The sequence below is a fragment of the Charadrius vociferus genome, unplaced genomic scaffold, assembly GCF_000708025.1.
Source record: "Charadrius vociferus isolate BGI_N301 unplaced genomic scaffold, ASM70802v2 scaffold324, whole genome shotgun sequence".
Taxonomy (NCBI): domain Eukaryota; kingdom Metazoa; phylum Chordata; class Aves; order Charadriiformes; family Charadriidae; genus Charadrius; species Charadrius vociferus.
The window spans coordinates 2,423,628-2,438,895 of record NW_009648041.1 but is presented as its reverse complement, the minus strand read 5'-3'; the positions used below and the strand labels follow the sequence as shown (position 1 = coordinate 2,438,895).

General features: G+C 35.6%; 2 protein-coding genes across 3 annotated transcripts in view; both read right to left on the bottom strand.

Moving 5' to 3' along the window:
• TMF1 (TATA element modulatory factor 1) overlaps positions 1-1,093 on the bottom strand; it is an 18,879-nt gene extending 17,786 nt beyond the window's left edge. The window contains exons 1-2 of the mRNA XM_009883619.1: positions 1,059-1,093; positions 297-430 (exon numbers count right to left, since the gene is read on the bottom strand). Coding sequence (XP_009881921.1) covers positions 297-430; positions 1,059-1,093 — 169 coding nt within the window. The remainder of the gene's footprint in view (positions 1-296; positions 431-1,058) is intronic.
• Positions 498-15,268, bottom strand: part of UBA3 (ubiquitin-like modifier activating enzyme 3) — a 15,790-nt gene continuing 1,019 nt past the window's right edge. The window contains exons 2-17 of one of the 2 annotated variants that reach the window (XM_009883590.1): positions 13,046-13,166; positions 11,984-12,064; positions 8,927-9,009; positions 8,282-8,362; positions 7,601-7,644; positions 7,238-7,302; positions 6,207-6,362; positions 5,982-6,084; positions 5,379-5,492; positions 3,848-3,901; positions 3,343-3,379; positions 3,182-3,263; positions 2,088-2,188; positions 1,907-1,970; positions 1,747-1,801; positions 498-1,273 (exon numbers count right to left, since the gene is read on the bottom strand). In XM_009883590.1, the coding sequence (XP_009881892.1) occupies positions 1,185-1,273; positions 1,747-1,801; positions 1,907-1,970; positions 2,088-2,188; positions 3,182-3,263; positions 3,343-3,379; positions 3,848-3,901; positions 5,379-5,492; positions 5,982-6,084; positions 6,207-6,362; positions 7,238-7,302; positions 7,601-7,644; positions 8,282-8,362; positions 8,927-9,009; positions 11,984-12,064; positions 13,046-13,166 (1,330 nt within the window). In that variant the 3' untranslated portion in view covers positions 498-1,184. The remainder of the gene's footprint in view (positions 1,274-1,746; positions 1,802-1,906; positions 1,971-2,087; positions 2,189-3,181; positions 3,264-3,342; positions 3,380-3,847; positions 3,902-5,378; positions 5,493-5,981; positions 6,085-6,206; positions 6,363-7,237; positions 7,303-7,600; positions 7,645-8,281; positions 8,363-8,926; positions 9,010-11,983; positions 12,065-13,045; positions 13,167-15,268) is intronic. The other variant, XM_009883591.1, reaches the window with a different exon arrangement.

The following is a 15,268-nucleotide window of genomic DNA, read 5'->3' as shown; positions in this document are numbered from 1 at the left end:
AGCAACGCCCTCCGCCTCAGGGCCTGTCATGGCGGGGGGGCAGCCCTGGCTGCTCCCCCCACCACCACCTCCCGCTGTGGTGACAACTCCTCCGGGTTAAATGCTACAAAGACTTTAGTTCCCGCTTCTTAACGCTTCCTTCGGCTGCTTAAACGCAAGTAACAAGCCACGTACACGCTATTCCCAACCCCAACGCCTCAACTCGCTGCTTTAAATCCCGAAGCCTACGTGGGGCCTCTCAACACTGCCAAAGGCTGCAAGGCTGTTAAAAATTATCTGCTTAAAAATTGAAGTACCCTTAGGCCAGTTCAAGTGCGAGGCTGGAAGATGGAAAGTTATAACACAGTTTATAGGCACCAAGTACCTCAGGGAATCCACGCTGAGGTACCGGCACCACTCACAGTCTCCAACTAAAGCAGCCAAGCGACGCCTGACGTTTTTTAACCGAGGTTATAAACGCTCTTGAATGTCCACTGATAAGCCACAAACTAAGGTGTCTTTATGATTTTTTTTATTAATAAATACCTTAACAGCACCAATGATACTTGAACATAACCCTGCGTACGGTGCACCGCGGCTGCCTGGGGACTGCGAGGGGACACATCTGTGTCTTCACCTACAGCTGATCACCTTGGAAACAAAGTCATCTCTTCCACATTTAACACCTCTCAAACTTTATCAAATCAAGACCAAATAAGAGGAAAACAGTCACTTCAATCTCCTGCCCATTTGAATCTACTGCCCTCTTTTGGTTTTATGGTGACTCAGCAAACCTACAGGAGTGCTACAATTCAAAGCCAGATCACTGTGTTTCCTTTTAAAGGGTCTTCTCTTTGAATGTACACATCCACACGTGTTGAAAACAAGACTTTTGGCCACCTTAAAATTTCCATATGTCTGAAAGTATATTAGCATTAACATTTTGACAACAAAAACTGGAAAAAAGGGTATCCCTATACACTGGAGTTCTGTACATTAATAAGCATTTATACAAATATAATCCACCAAATATTGGCTTCTACGTACAATTCTGAAATATGGTGATTCATTTGTCTTACCTAACCTTCAACAATGCTAGTACTAACATGAACATTTCGGGTTGCTTTAACACCCACGGAGTACGCTTGTTTCACAAGGTGGGTACAGATTTTACTCGCTGTATATGCAGTTCACTTATGAATAAATTAAGTGGTAAAGTGAAGCTTGAACAACATAGTCTGTGGTGTAGTAACATCAGCAACTGCAAGTTCCTGGCCATCCACAAGCCCCAATTCTGAAACAGAAAGAAAAGTTTAAGTACAGCAAATCCATATGGTTTGTCTTTTTTTTTTTTTTAAATTAAAAAGAAAAAAAGTTATGAATGCCATTCCCACAAACCATAAATACGATGAAATAAAGCTGCAAACAGCTCACTAGCTAAACTAATATTCTTCTAATTCAACCAGGAAACTAACTGAACTCCTCAAGAAATACATAAAACACTACTGAAGTATGTCTAATTGACATCAGTTGTCAGCGTGCTTTGTTGCAATGTTTTCCTCTGCATCTGCCCACACTTCACATTTAGGCAATTCAAAGCTCATCCTTAAGCAACCTGCGAAAGCTTTACTGCACGTAAAAGGATAATGAAGTACATTCTACCACACAGTGCAAAATAAAGCCAAACATGCCATACAGATGGATGAAACCAACTGACTCTGTTCAGAGGAGTATCTTGAAAATCTGCAGGTGACAACTGCATGATACCTTTTAGTGTTTTGGAAAGATTTGGCCTTGTTCGTTCTTCAATTGAAGCTACTGTCTGGAAAAAAAAAAAAAAAGAAAAAATAATCAAAACATTTCTTTTCAAATTCAGGAAAGTAAACTTAAATAAATTATTAAAGACAATGACGTATGTTGAGATTACCTGTAAATAAAGTGTTTTATTTCCCCCATACATAGTTGCTGTGATTGCAGGAGATTTCATTTGCCTATATATAAAACATTTTTTAAAAAAACAATCAGGTAAAAACACATTTAGAAATTACCTTTTTGAAACACTAAACCACAAAAAGATATTAAGTAAGTCAGAATAGTTGCACACTTACAATGAAGCATTATTTGTCAAGTAATCCAAGATCTCCTGTAATTTAGCTGATGGGGAAATCTCTATGTTTTGAGGAAGTTGGCTGCAGGCTGGACAGTTCTCCTACAACAAAATAGGAGAAGAATGCACATTATGTTAAATATGATTTTTTAAATGCTGCTAATAAGGTCTCAAAACTTTGTGTGTGTTTGTGGTTTTTTTTTAAAAAAAGTTTTATCTCTAGAAATATGAATACTGTTGCAAATATTAATGACAAAACCCAATTCCTCACAAAGCATGTCACCGTCTGACTGGCTCCCAACAGCAGCAAAGTATTTATGAACAACAAATTTCATCTGACATAAAATTTAATACTATGGACCTTCAAATCAATGGTTATCATAACCTCTTTTTGAGAAGATTTGCTTGTGAGTCGTCTTAAGATTGCATACCTTACTTTGTAAACCACCTTTCTTGTATTACAGAGGAAATCTTCAGGATTCACTTTCAAAAACACGAAGTACTGTTTTCCTCTGCAGGTAGCATAGCAGAAACACTTGAGATATCAACCTGTGGTGGTTTGGGCTGGGCTGGCCACTGTCCTCACACCAGGACACAATGTTGCATGAGCAGACAACACAGAAAAAGCTGTCTGAAGAACCTCCCTGTACCAGAAGCTACTTTTCCAAATATTAAGAAACTCTGGCTAAACAGGCAACAATTAATTATCCCATTACATATACTATGCAATAGTTTTTGGTAAACTGATGGGCAGAAGAAAAGGTTTCATTACCAGAACATCGAATAAAACATCTGTTGATCTGGAAGTAACCAGTCCTGCTACTCTATGTGGACAGACTGCCACTGTCATCACTATCAGCTGCCAAAACCACAGAAGTTAAAAAAAAATAAAAAAATCCTACACACTGCAAACAATCGTCTGGAGAAGCAGCAGACTAATAACATTGTAGGTTCTGATTTTAAGACTTCACAAATATTATTATTCAGTGCTAGGGGCCAAGAGATACAATATTGGGTTTCAGAAATACACACAAACTGCTGAAATTAAAAAAAAACCCCAAGGAAACAAGCCTGCAAGCCTTTAATGGCACTAACCTTTCTTTCAGCTTCAAATGTGTATGTGTATAATCCATCCACATCATTAAACACCAAGTAGTTGTTGAGAGGAATGTATGCACTATAATAACAAATATGTCAGTGTCAATACATGGCATTATGTTGGAAATTATGTCTGTTATTAATAAGAAATGAAATACCTTGTGGCTATTTTAAAAACCTCAGTGGCACAAACAGCTGGAATGAGAAAAACAAAAAAATTCTTCACTTTCTAGCTCTATCTCAGAACATACAGACATTAGTGCACAGAGTTATACTAAAGAAGTGACCAAAAAAAAAAAAAATTGAGTATAACAATTTGTAAAGAGTAAAATAAACATCTGAAGGCAGCTGGTAGTTCTGTGCATTAACACTATGGATTTGGCCTCATCTGAGACTATGTTAAGCTTATCTACTGTGTTTTCCAATTTCTTTTTTTTCAAGTCTAAAATTTGCTTGCTCTCACAGTCATACATGAGCTTCAAATTTATACAGACACATGGAGTTTCTATACGGAAAACAGAAACAAGACTCTGAGAATAAATCAGACCCATTTAAAAATTACTACTCTTCTCTCCAAGTTCTCTATTCCAAATTGACAAAACTCTACTTGCCTTACAGAACTCTAAAGTCTCTAAAGTAGAAGTGAAAGTTCTTTTAGCATACCTGCAATTACTGCATTTGTAGAAGCTACTGCTGGAATAATCCGTTTAACCACCCCTGTAAAAATCAAACACACAACTTTGTCTTTTCCAAGAAACTATACTGAGATACGACTTTTAGCCAGACTAATTACAGAAGCGTGCACCCAAAGGTACTTAAAACTTTCCAGGAATTTCTGTAACAATAAAGTAGAATGGTATGTTGCCCAAGTACTTTGGCTTTTTTTTTTTTTTTTTTTACTTTTGGAATGAATCAAGTGTGTTAAGAAAAAGAAGGTATCACACAAAGAGAACAAATTCTAAAAACAAGTATTCTGTATTTAGCACTGAAAATTAATTTAGAACTCCGTTCTATTCCTGTTTAACTGGAGAAATGCATAAAGGAAAGATATTTGGTTTTGGCATTCCTTCTGCAAGAACAGGCTTGCCAAACTGTACTGGTATCTTCATCCAACAATTCTTACTGAGCCCATCCAGTCCAACAGCATAGCACATACACAGATACAAAGCAAGATTTCCTTTGCATACAAGTTTGTACATCAGGAACAAGGAGGTTCACTCTTTTTTCAGGCATGCCAAAAAAACAGAAAATTCCTAAGTAGTCTGAAGTTCCTCTGGCTTCTCATTATTGACTTGTATCCCTTCATACCTGACAAAACCTGCATAAAACTTTCATCTTGGCCTTCTTTCTGCTATGTACTTTATAATGAAGCCATCTTCAAATGCTGAAAACTGTGCAGCCATTTGCATGTACATTACTATATTTCATAATTGGAGTTCAATTTATCGGTACCAAAAAAATAGTACTAGAGAAGCCAGTATAAACTGCTGCAAAGAAAAATACCATCTGCAATACACTAGGTGGAATCTGAGGAAGATACACAAGGAATCAGTTCCCCCTTTTTTTGACAGAAAGGCACACACTGAGGTTCAAGTGTGGCATTTCAAGCCCAGCATTTCAGATGGATTCCCAGTACTACAAGTCAACAAACAGACAGAAGTTACCACAAATTCTGGAGATTCTGTATGAGATTCTCCACTTCTTTTCTATTTGGTTCGCGTTTAAAATGCTGATTAAATGTGTAGCAGCACTCTGCAAGTGCTCACAGAAGCATACACAGCCGTAAAGCACAGATGCTATAGTCTTAACCAGACTAAACTGGCATAAAACATTGCTGTTGCTAAAAGAAGCAATCACGTTCTTTTGTTCCTACTCTTCGACCCAGCAAAAGTGGTCACAGTGTAATGTAAACTGTGGAGCTGCTCCAGGTTAAAAATAAAATGGCAAAAAGAATGTTCAGTTTTGTCCCAGATAAGTTCCTCTGATTCATCATGAATGCCTAAATATCTGATTCATCATAAAACATTTGTGCTGGCACAGGAAACAAGCTGCTTGTTTCTGTTTTAAGATGTTAAGGGAGAAAATAACTATTTCTTTCTCAGTAGAGCTGCCAGCTTAGTCATAACAAATACAAAGAACGCTAATCAAGTCTAATCGCAAATGCCACAAACTTAGTGAAATGCCATACCCTTACCTTGGGTGAGTCTGTATGTAACACCTTTGATATTAAATTGTGATGCTCTTTCTAAAGATTTCTGGTAAATCCACTGTATATGTTCAGGGTCATCTCCATCCAATGCAACACCTTCTACAGCAAAGTTAAGAATAAATTACAGTTATAAGAGTTCTTCAGAAACTGTTCTTTTTTGCCCCCCCAAAAAATCCCTTTGTTTTAATTTGGGTTAAACCAAATACCCCATTAAGCTATTAAAACTCGACACTTTAAGTAATCAAAATATCATTTCTACAAACATCGTAAGTTCTAACACATTCTATATACAAACTATCTTAACTTCACTGATTTATAGGGCTGTTACAGGTTACACTTTGAGTCAGGGAAGAAATTGTGCAGTGTTAGAGAGAAACATATGAACAAATATGGAACTGGAGAGCAAGTCTGAGAAGAGAAAATCTATCACCAGCTCAGAGGAGGCTTAAAATTCAATATGAAAATGAGCCACATAAGGTTAAAAGGTAGTAAGTAGTGTTTTATAAAAGTAGTTGTGTATACCTAACTCAAAACAAATGAGGTAAAATGAGAAATGTCAGTTTAGCACCAGTGCAATATACTAATTACCTCCAAAAGGTTGCTCCTTTGGCCACTGCAATATCCTGACATACTCAATACAATGCTCTGGTAGTCTGGGCATAGACGCAATAGTACACATGGGAAAATTGACCTGGTGTGAGTAGGGCAAGAAAACCAGAAGAATGCATGTAACACATTATGTATAGTACTAGGAAAAGAAAACAAACAAATCAGGGGAATACAAAAAAAGGAAATATCACTGGTTGCAATTACCTGTGGTGGATAAAGCTCAAGCGTGCATTCAACACATGCTGTCATACCAGGAATAATCACACGAACGTTTCCTTTAAAACCTTCTGTCCCTCCATCTATCAAAGGTATGATGGAACTTGGATCCAGTACACCATCTTCATAATGTAAAAATGACATCTAGCAAAGAAGAGGGAGGGGAGGATTGGGTTTTGTTTGGTTGGTTTTTTTTAAACAAGTTGCAAGAAGAAAATAAAATCCTAAAAAATGTATTCTTCGTGGTATGCCACAAGATTGAATGCTTAATATACAGTTTATTTTAGGCGTACACAGTGTATAAAACACTACTTATTTATCAGTGCACAAGATATCATCTACCATCTTCACCCTCCACTTCCTCCTACCCTTACACCCTGATAAATACAATTATTTCCTTATAGTATACCAGAACAGTTGGTTGGTTTGAAGGATTTGGGGCGTTGATTCTTGTTTTGTTGTTTTGTTTGTTTGTTTTTTAAATACTGGTAAATACTCAAGATCATTATTTTATAAACAAATTCACAATGATAAAACTACCCAGTTCAATGACCAGCTTTCTACTACTCTGTAGCAGTGGGGGTCCAAAAGATGACATTTACAAATTGCAGCAGGACAAGTACTGTTTGGCTAATGAAAAAAAATGTTCACAATGGGAGCATCCAGAGAGGCTGTGGAACTTCCCTTCTTACAATTTTCAAAAGCTGACTGCACAAGGTCACAAACAATGTAATCTAACTTTGAAATTACCCCTGCAGGGTAATTTCAAATTGTTGGCTAACAATTGTTGGCTAGCCAAAATGTTGGCTAACACTCCTCAAGAAAAAGGCAGGAAAGAGAGCATGCATTTTATCCTGTTCACAAAAAGAAAGAAAAAAAAAAAACAGAAATAGATATAGAAAGCTGTGAGTTTCAACAGCCCTCATCTCATTTTAATGACACATTCTACACAAATCTGTTCAATTTTAGTTCTCTATACTCAAGCAATAACCAGGCTTTAAAAAGATTGAAGACTTTACCAGCATGCCATTTATCCATCTTCTTGCAATTATAGAGTCCAGTCCACAAACAATAATATGAAACTCTAAGGGGAAAAAAACAACATCATTTTCAGTCTATACTAATGTATACATCTTAAGACAAGCAAAGTATTCTGTCCATAACAGTTCAGGGGAACTGACTGTAGTTTAATTATCTACCTTAGATTATCTATATGACAGATGCTTTTAAGTTCTGTCTCTCTGTTACTTCTACTTCCAGTACACTGTAGAAGACTAAAATAATTAGCAATCTAACTACCAGGCAAAGCAGCGAGCAGCAGCAACTGCAACGTTCCCCTAAAGCACCAGCAGGTGTTTGGCAGGCAAACAACTACTACTTACGTCGATAGAAGCTTTCATCCATGTCTTGAATCTTTTTAAAATATCTGAATGTAAGCCCAGTAAAGGAATATATGCATTAAGTAGTTAAGTTTACTGTTTTCTATTTGCTAACCTAAAGCCAAAACATTATCTAATTTATTACTATAATTTCATACGACACTTTTTAAAAAACTAAGTGATTGAAAGATTCAAAATTCCCACAGCTGAAGCTGTAGCATCTGACAAAACAAGTAAAGGACACAATGTGATAGTCACACGCAGGAGAAAGCTCAGCAGGCAAACTATTTAAGTAGCTCAAAACATGTGCTCTCACAAAGTCCTGTATAAGTAAGCACTGCTCTTCTAAACTAACATCTCCTACCAGTACGTACTCAGAACACTCTGGAGAATAAACCTGTAATTCCGCTATCTCTGCAAAAATTAGCATATTGCATTTGAATAAAAAGACTCAGTGGAAACATACAAAAAAGTTTCTTAAAGCTTAGCCTTCTTTCCCCATGCATATTTCCTGTATGCTAATGCCACCGAGAAAGAATTCTCAATCACCAGCTGAATGAATCTGGTCTTTATTTCATGAAAAAGAGAGGATGGCAGCAAAATACTTTAGATATTCTTACCACCCACAGAGTTTTCTAGGTTTTTTGAAGCCTTCGGGGCTACTACTTCTCTATAAAAGGATACGCTACAACAGCACAGTTGGGAATGCGGCTGTTTAGGAATTCTGCTGCAACTTCTGCTTTTGGTCGCCCAACATCCTTCGGTCTGAGGAAAAAACCCACACAATTTCAAATGCGTTATTCTAGTAAATTCAACCTTTCCAGACTCTATGCGTTGCAATACTGAGTTAAGTTACTAATTGTTACTGTATGACAATTTATCAGTATGGATAATATTAAGACATCCCTGTAAAGCATCAGATATGAGAGCCCTAAAATTATCTAAATATGTTCATGTAACTACAGTTAGCAGCACCAAAAAAAAGTCAACAATTTTTCATGTTGCTTGGAAGAAAAGGGTACCAGAAAAATTGATATCTCAATCTGCATGCATTATTCTTAGGTGTCACCCTTTCCATTAGTCATTAGCTGTATTTGAATGGTAAGGAACATAAGTTAATTTTCTTCACACTCAAACTATGACACCACAGATCTCAAAACAAGAAGGAATCACAAGCAATGTTTAGTTAATTATGAGAACTATTGTGATATGAAAGTTCAGTAATCTTTAATTACATCTTGTTCAACCAAAATAATATTCATATTCACAAATTTTGTTTAGGTACATTAAAAAAAAAAAAAAAAGTCAAATCATGAAAATATCACTTACCGAAACAGAAACTGTCGGTTAAGATTAGAAACATCTATAGTATCCATGTCAATGACATGGATTTGCCTAAAGCCAGACAGTGCCTGTGAAAAAAGATAGTCAACTTCATTAAATAGGAAATTAAATGCTTACAGTGCTCTAGAATTCATTCCACATGCTGAAAAAGCAACCTTTGGAGGAACAAACATATTTGCTCTTCATTCTCTGTGCTGACAGCTATATGGTCATTCTTTGTTAAAAGAACGTTCTGTGTTGGGTTGCTAATGCTGATATTTAGACAGATGGAATTAGAAACATTTTAATGGTCAAAGACAATGTTCTATTAAACGCAGTATTGCTTTAGCCTACCTAGTCATAACACAGAGAAGTCAGCAGTAGGCTGATCTATAAGGGGAATTTGCAGTATTCCCCCACAACTGGAGTAAATCAAGTGTTCATGGGGAGAAAAAACAGCATTTGAAGAAATACCATACTACTGCCTTGCTTGGCAGGGAAAGAAAAACAAAGTTTAATTCCTCTAAAATTTTAAGGTTTTGAACATTCGCCATTTTCACAGTTGGCATAAACGAGTCTGATATGTCCACCCTCAAATCACAGTTCAAAATAAGCCAGCATTCCCCACTGCGTTCTGCGCTGGAACAGAATGCAAACACAAAAAGTCACCTCACTACCTAAGAACATGTGGAACCTCTGACTGAAGTTCCACCTGCTCTGTTTGCATGCAGCCCGTCACTAGATTTGGCAAATAACTTACAAGTAAAATTGACTTAAAACTGTACTGGGAGTCTGATCTTATAAAGTAATAACATCTGTCACACACAAAGAAACAATGAGAATTGTGGTTAAAGGAAAATACATGCTGTAAAACACTGGGTTTAGAGAAAGAAAATGTGTTCTGATGTTCTCAAGCGACCCCAAATAAATTTGACTCCTGTCCCTATTTTTTTTTCCTTTAAGACTCAATCTTGTAATATATAAAGACTTCCAAACTTTTCATTTTACATTTTCTGAATGCACAGAGCCATCTCATGCATAATGAGTATTTAAAATGCTTTGTTGGGAAACTGATTAAACAAATGAACAGGACTAAAGTTTTTCAGAATCAGAATTAATTACTGTAAGAAAAGGAGCAAGAATTTCTGTATGTCATATTGGATACCCCCGGTGCTGAACAATAATTTTGTTTCATTGATAAATGTTCAGCTTTTGTTCAATATTATCAAAGCAGAGTAGAAGAGCCTGCTAAAGAGAAAAGCAAGCCTGGGATACCGTGAACGTATAGATTGGACTCTTTATTGAACTTATATTCATTGTCCCAAAGGCATGAATACATGAATCGAGAACAGAACAGAATCTAGATTTACTTACAAGCTTATGTTTCTGAAAATGATAAAAACAAATCATGGTAACTTAAAACCTTTTTGAAGAGACGGGAACTAAGTGCACACAGCAGACTTATGAAGTCCCTTATCCCATACAAATCCTCCCCCCCATGAGCTATCGACAGATTGCATTTGTTATGTCCCAATAAATCCATAAAACAGTAGCTCTGGGCAAAGGTTAAATTCACTAGCAATAAATTCCCAAAGAAAGAAAACTGCCTTGAAGCTGTCATAGTCTCTTCAAGTAAAATCCTGCCTAAGCATTGCAGTAACAAACCAGCAATCAGAACAAAAGTATACACAAGTGCTGGAACTGTAAAACCCTTAAGTTAAGAGATCTGGAATACCTGGCTTTAAATGAGGCTCCTGATTTATCAATCATCTCAAGCTTAGACACAATCCATACAAATACTGAAGTAGCAGTAGATAAATACAATAGTAAAGTACACTAATGTGCGTTAGTACAAACTAAGGAAAAAAGTTATTTCATAGTAAGTTATTATATCAATCCACACATTTTCCATGGAATGCGCGAAGACATAAATTCTTATCATAACATAGGAGCATAGAAAAGTACAGTATTAGTCTAAGCTACCAAACTCAAACAGTATGGTAACAGTGACACACCACGATAAATATGAGTGTCTGTGAGGATAAAAAAACCACATTCATAGGATAATTAAATTTATACACATTTACTGGGTAAATATCTGACAGCACATGACCCTGTGACTGCATTTTAAACACTTTAAAAAAGCTTTTCCAAACCCGTAGTAAGAGAATACATTATAAACTAACACCGTATCAAGAAAACTACAGAATATCTTCTGGTAATCTGTACACAAGGGAAAGTACTGTAATATTCCTTCCCTGTTCTTACACTATTACCTATTCCTCCTTAGCCATTTCCATACAGGAAAACTCAGTATGACTCAATAAAGCTGCCATTACATAGGCTGAATTCAGCAATAAAGATGCAACTCTGAGGAAATGTTCAGGCTCTGCAGACAACCTCACATTTACCGATCTCAGGAAGGCCAAACAGATTCCACGGACGTGAAGGTCACCACAGACACAGAAAGTCTGGCTCTACTAATTTCACTATGAAAGAACATAAATAATTCCAGCAATGCTAACCTCACTTTGAATTAATCCAAAGATGTAAAATAAACTGAAATTAAATTCAACTTCCGCTGTTAATATTAAACTTTGTACTAGCTACTTATGGCAGTTTAAAGTATTGCTTTTCGTCTGAAAAGATACATTTCAGACATTGTAATCCAAACACTTCCTTGTATTCTTATGAGCATAATCTGTTCTTAGCTTACTTCGTTTTCCTAGATCTGGTAATTTGGGAAAATCAGACCATATCTAAGGTTGCAGGTGAATTTTTGTCTGCACTTCACAAACAGCACCATGTTGTCCCTCATGACAAGCTCTGCGATAGCTAGATAAATAACATGTAACACATTAGATTACCACCTTTCAAGCTTATTAACAAAGTGCATTCAAGTTTATTGTCCGTATTGTCACATATTTTATACATTTTTATTAGAACTTAGAAATTTAGTAGCTATATACAATCAAAAATGCCAAATTAGCAAAACAGAGAAGATAATTTCCTCAAGCAAAAAAAAAAAAAAAAAGAAGCAAAGGGTAAAAACTGAGTAATTACCAGGTTTTTCAGGAGTTCGCATCCTAATCCTCCTGCTCCAATAACTAGTACTTTACATGTGCTTAACAAAAACTCAAGAGCCTGCGGAAAATACAAAACAAAAAATTAATATACTAAATAGGAAAAAGTATAATTTGTCCTTTGCTTTATAATACTTAAAATGTGTTATTGTAAATTTTCAGTGACTAGTAAGTTTCACATAAAACAACCTAGATCAATGAAACAGTCTGTGCTTGCAGAAGTAATTACATACCAGACTTTAATTGGTTGTTGAGTTCCTTCAGTTCCTATATCCCAACTTACAGAAAAGCAAGACCTTTGTTGGTATCAGTATTCTCTTCATATTAATTTTGACCATGAAAAAAAAGCAAGGTCCACCTTTATTATTATTTGGTTTAAGGAGATAATGTTTTCTTCCTCCAAAATTTTTACATAATACAAAATAAATCTAAACAGACAGAAAACATTGCTGGCCAAAAAGAACTGACATTTTAAACTACAACTGCTTTCTCTGAACTGTTCTACTAGACTCCAGCCTCAAACTAGTAAATAATGAACAGTACATTAAAAAGGTAACAGTAAAATACACTCAACTGTAAGCTCTGAAACAAAATGTACCAAAAAGGAAAAAGAAGAAATAATTAAAGTCTAAATTTTGCTATTCCCTACTAAACATCTTTCCCAACTCTTTAAGTACTCATATTAACCTTAATTCCTTCTTTAAGTACAAGAAATTCCTTACTGTATCTAATTACTTAAAAAATAGAGTGACAAATGCTGCTGTTTTTCATGTGGAACTCAAAGACAGAGCATAACTCATATGTTGTTATGCATTTATATATATGACAGCAAGCTTGTAGTTGACAGCATACAATTTAGAAATACAAGCTTATAGAAAGAATTCAATACGTTCTTCTAGCAACATAATGTTCAACCGATTAAAACAGAAGTTTTTCATGCAGTTCTAGTATTCATACACTGCTGGAGGTCAATTAATGAAACTGTTTACATTAGTTTGCAACACACACTATGAATTTTTTATTTAAAGTAAGTGTTTCTCACTTGAGTGCCTGGCTCGAAATCAGGATGTGTGAATGGTCCAGATCGCTCGAGGAACTTCTTTACATGGTTCCAGCGACCTTCCCAGTCTCCAGTGTCCCCACACCCACCATCAACAGCCATTCTGCACAGAACACAGTAAATTCAGCTGAAAATCATAAGAAAAAGCCACACCTCTAAAATGTATTTTTTTCTTTATATATCTTAAAAATACCTAAATTATCGACCATTCATACAAATGCATCTGCATATTTGTTACGCATGTAAGTTATGTGCAGGAACATTTGCATGAGTGGGTTTTATTTGTGGAACTAGAAAGCAAGAATACAAATATGCATAGAGGGGGAAAAAACCCTGGCATTTCAATAAATCCCCCTGATGTAGCTGTCACTAGTAAAAGTTGACCTGAAGTGAAAAAAGGGTCTAGTCTTTTTGCTTTTATTTCCCTCGTATTTAAATAGGACAAAGAAAAAGAGGTTTTCCCTTTAGATTTTGAGGGTGATTGTTTTTTCTTCAGAGTCAAGTCTTGTATCCTTTTTTTGACAGACTTTTTAAGTTCATAAATCACATTCAGAATTATCAGTATGTAATTGCAACTGTGAGGCACTGAATAAATAACAGTATCGCGCCAACATTGTCTCCTCTGAATCTTCATAGGAGTTTATTTAAACAAGTATTAAAAAAATACGAATCTTGAATGCTCTTCACCCTCAATCAGTACTATGTAATGTAGAACACCCCCATTTTTCAGTCACCTCCTGAGCCTGTCAGTGGTAGCAAGCTGACTTCAAAAAATAATGTTTGCAGTTATTTTCTTTTAAATTTTTGAGACAGAAATTTACATCAAATACTCCAATACCCTTTTTTCCCTTTCCACAGGTCACTTTTAGTAGTAGATAATTATAAATTTAAATTCTTACGAGATTCACTGGAATGGTTGAAAATCAGACCACTGAAGTAATTTTTTGACTATAAGATCATTGCCTACATAGAACAAGCCCTTCCTCAACAGAGCACACATCCCTTTTTAAATAGGAACTCCACTTAATATATATGAACGATTATGTTCTACGTTAATACCCAACTAAGCTTCTAATAAAAGAGCTTTGCCAATCCTGAGTATGAAAGGTTGTGTCATCATTGATAAGGAGTGTTATTTGCTTCCTCCTGTGAAGTAATATGAAGAACAATTCTATCAATAACTGTTGGGTAATATTTAGAATGTATTATTACTTCCTGGCGACTCATTTCAAAATAAAAGGAAAATGTAGTGAAAACACATAGCCAGCAAATGCCTTTATCCTCATAGAATTCAGAAGACGGACAACACAGTATGCCCATAGTAATTTTAACTTATAGGCAATAATTTTGCAGAAGATTTTAAATAAGAGGAAAAAACTTCACTAAAGTGCAGGAATAAAGACATCAAAATTTGCTGATGTTTTGATTGCAGACTGAACTCATTCCTGGTTAACTGTTGACTGTAGGTAAGTTAACTTACTGTATTAGCAGTAAAAGAAGATATAAAAAAAAAAAAATTAAATTCATAAAGTTCTTCTGATCTCTGACCTGCACTTCTGTACCTCCCCCAGTTTTCACGATAATTTGAAAATACAAATATTTCACATAATGTGAAATAGCATGAATAAATACAACACTCCCACCACTGAATTAATCACTTGTATACCAGTTTTCAGGATGCACATTAAGCACTGACTTAAGCAAACAAAATGGGTCAATATACATCACAATAATTGCTTCTGTGGGCTGTATTATAATTTTTAACTTTTCTGGGAACAAGTGCAGAAGCTATGCTTGGTGACATAAAGAATAACTTTTGTTATCCTTTTATACAGTCATAGACTGTATAAACAGCCATTAAGTAGCAGTACTCCTTTTCTGTTTAGATGTGTATTTTCCTTTATAAGTGATCAAATGGTAAGTTCTAGTTTCACTTTTGTGATTACACTACAGTTTGGTTTTTACAGGGTTGGACATCGTGGAGATCTGAAAAACATCAATAACTCAACCTGAGGGTTTATGTTTAATTTCAGAGACATTTTTTCAAGTGTTTATTTTTTGTATTGTTACAGCATTACCAGGTATCTGTATCATTAGAGTTTAACAAAATTCTTACTCATTTCATTGAATTACTTTAACTGTATATTTTGTTTAAAGTATCAGAGCACCACAGTCCTTACATCGCTTTAGGCCCAGACCTTTCCC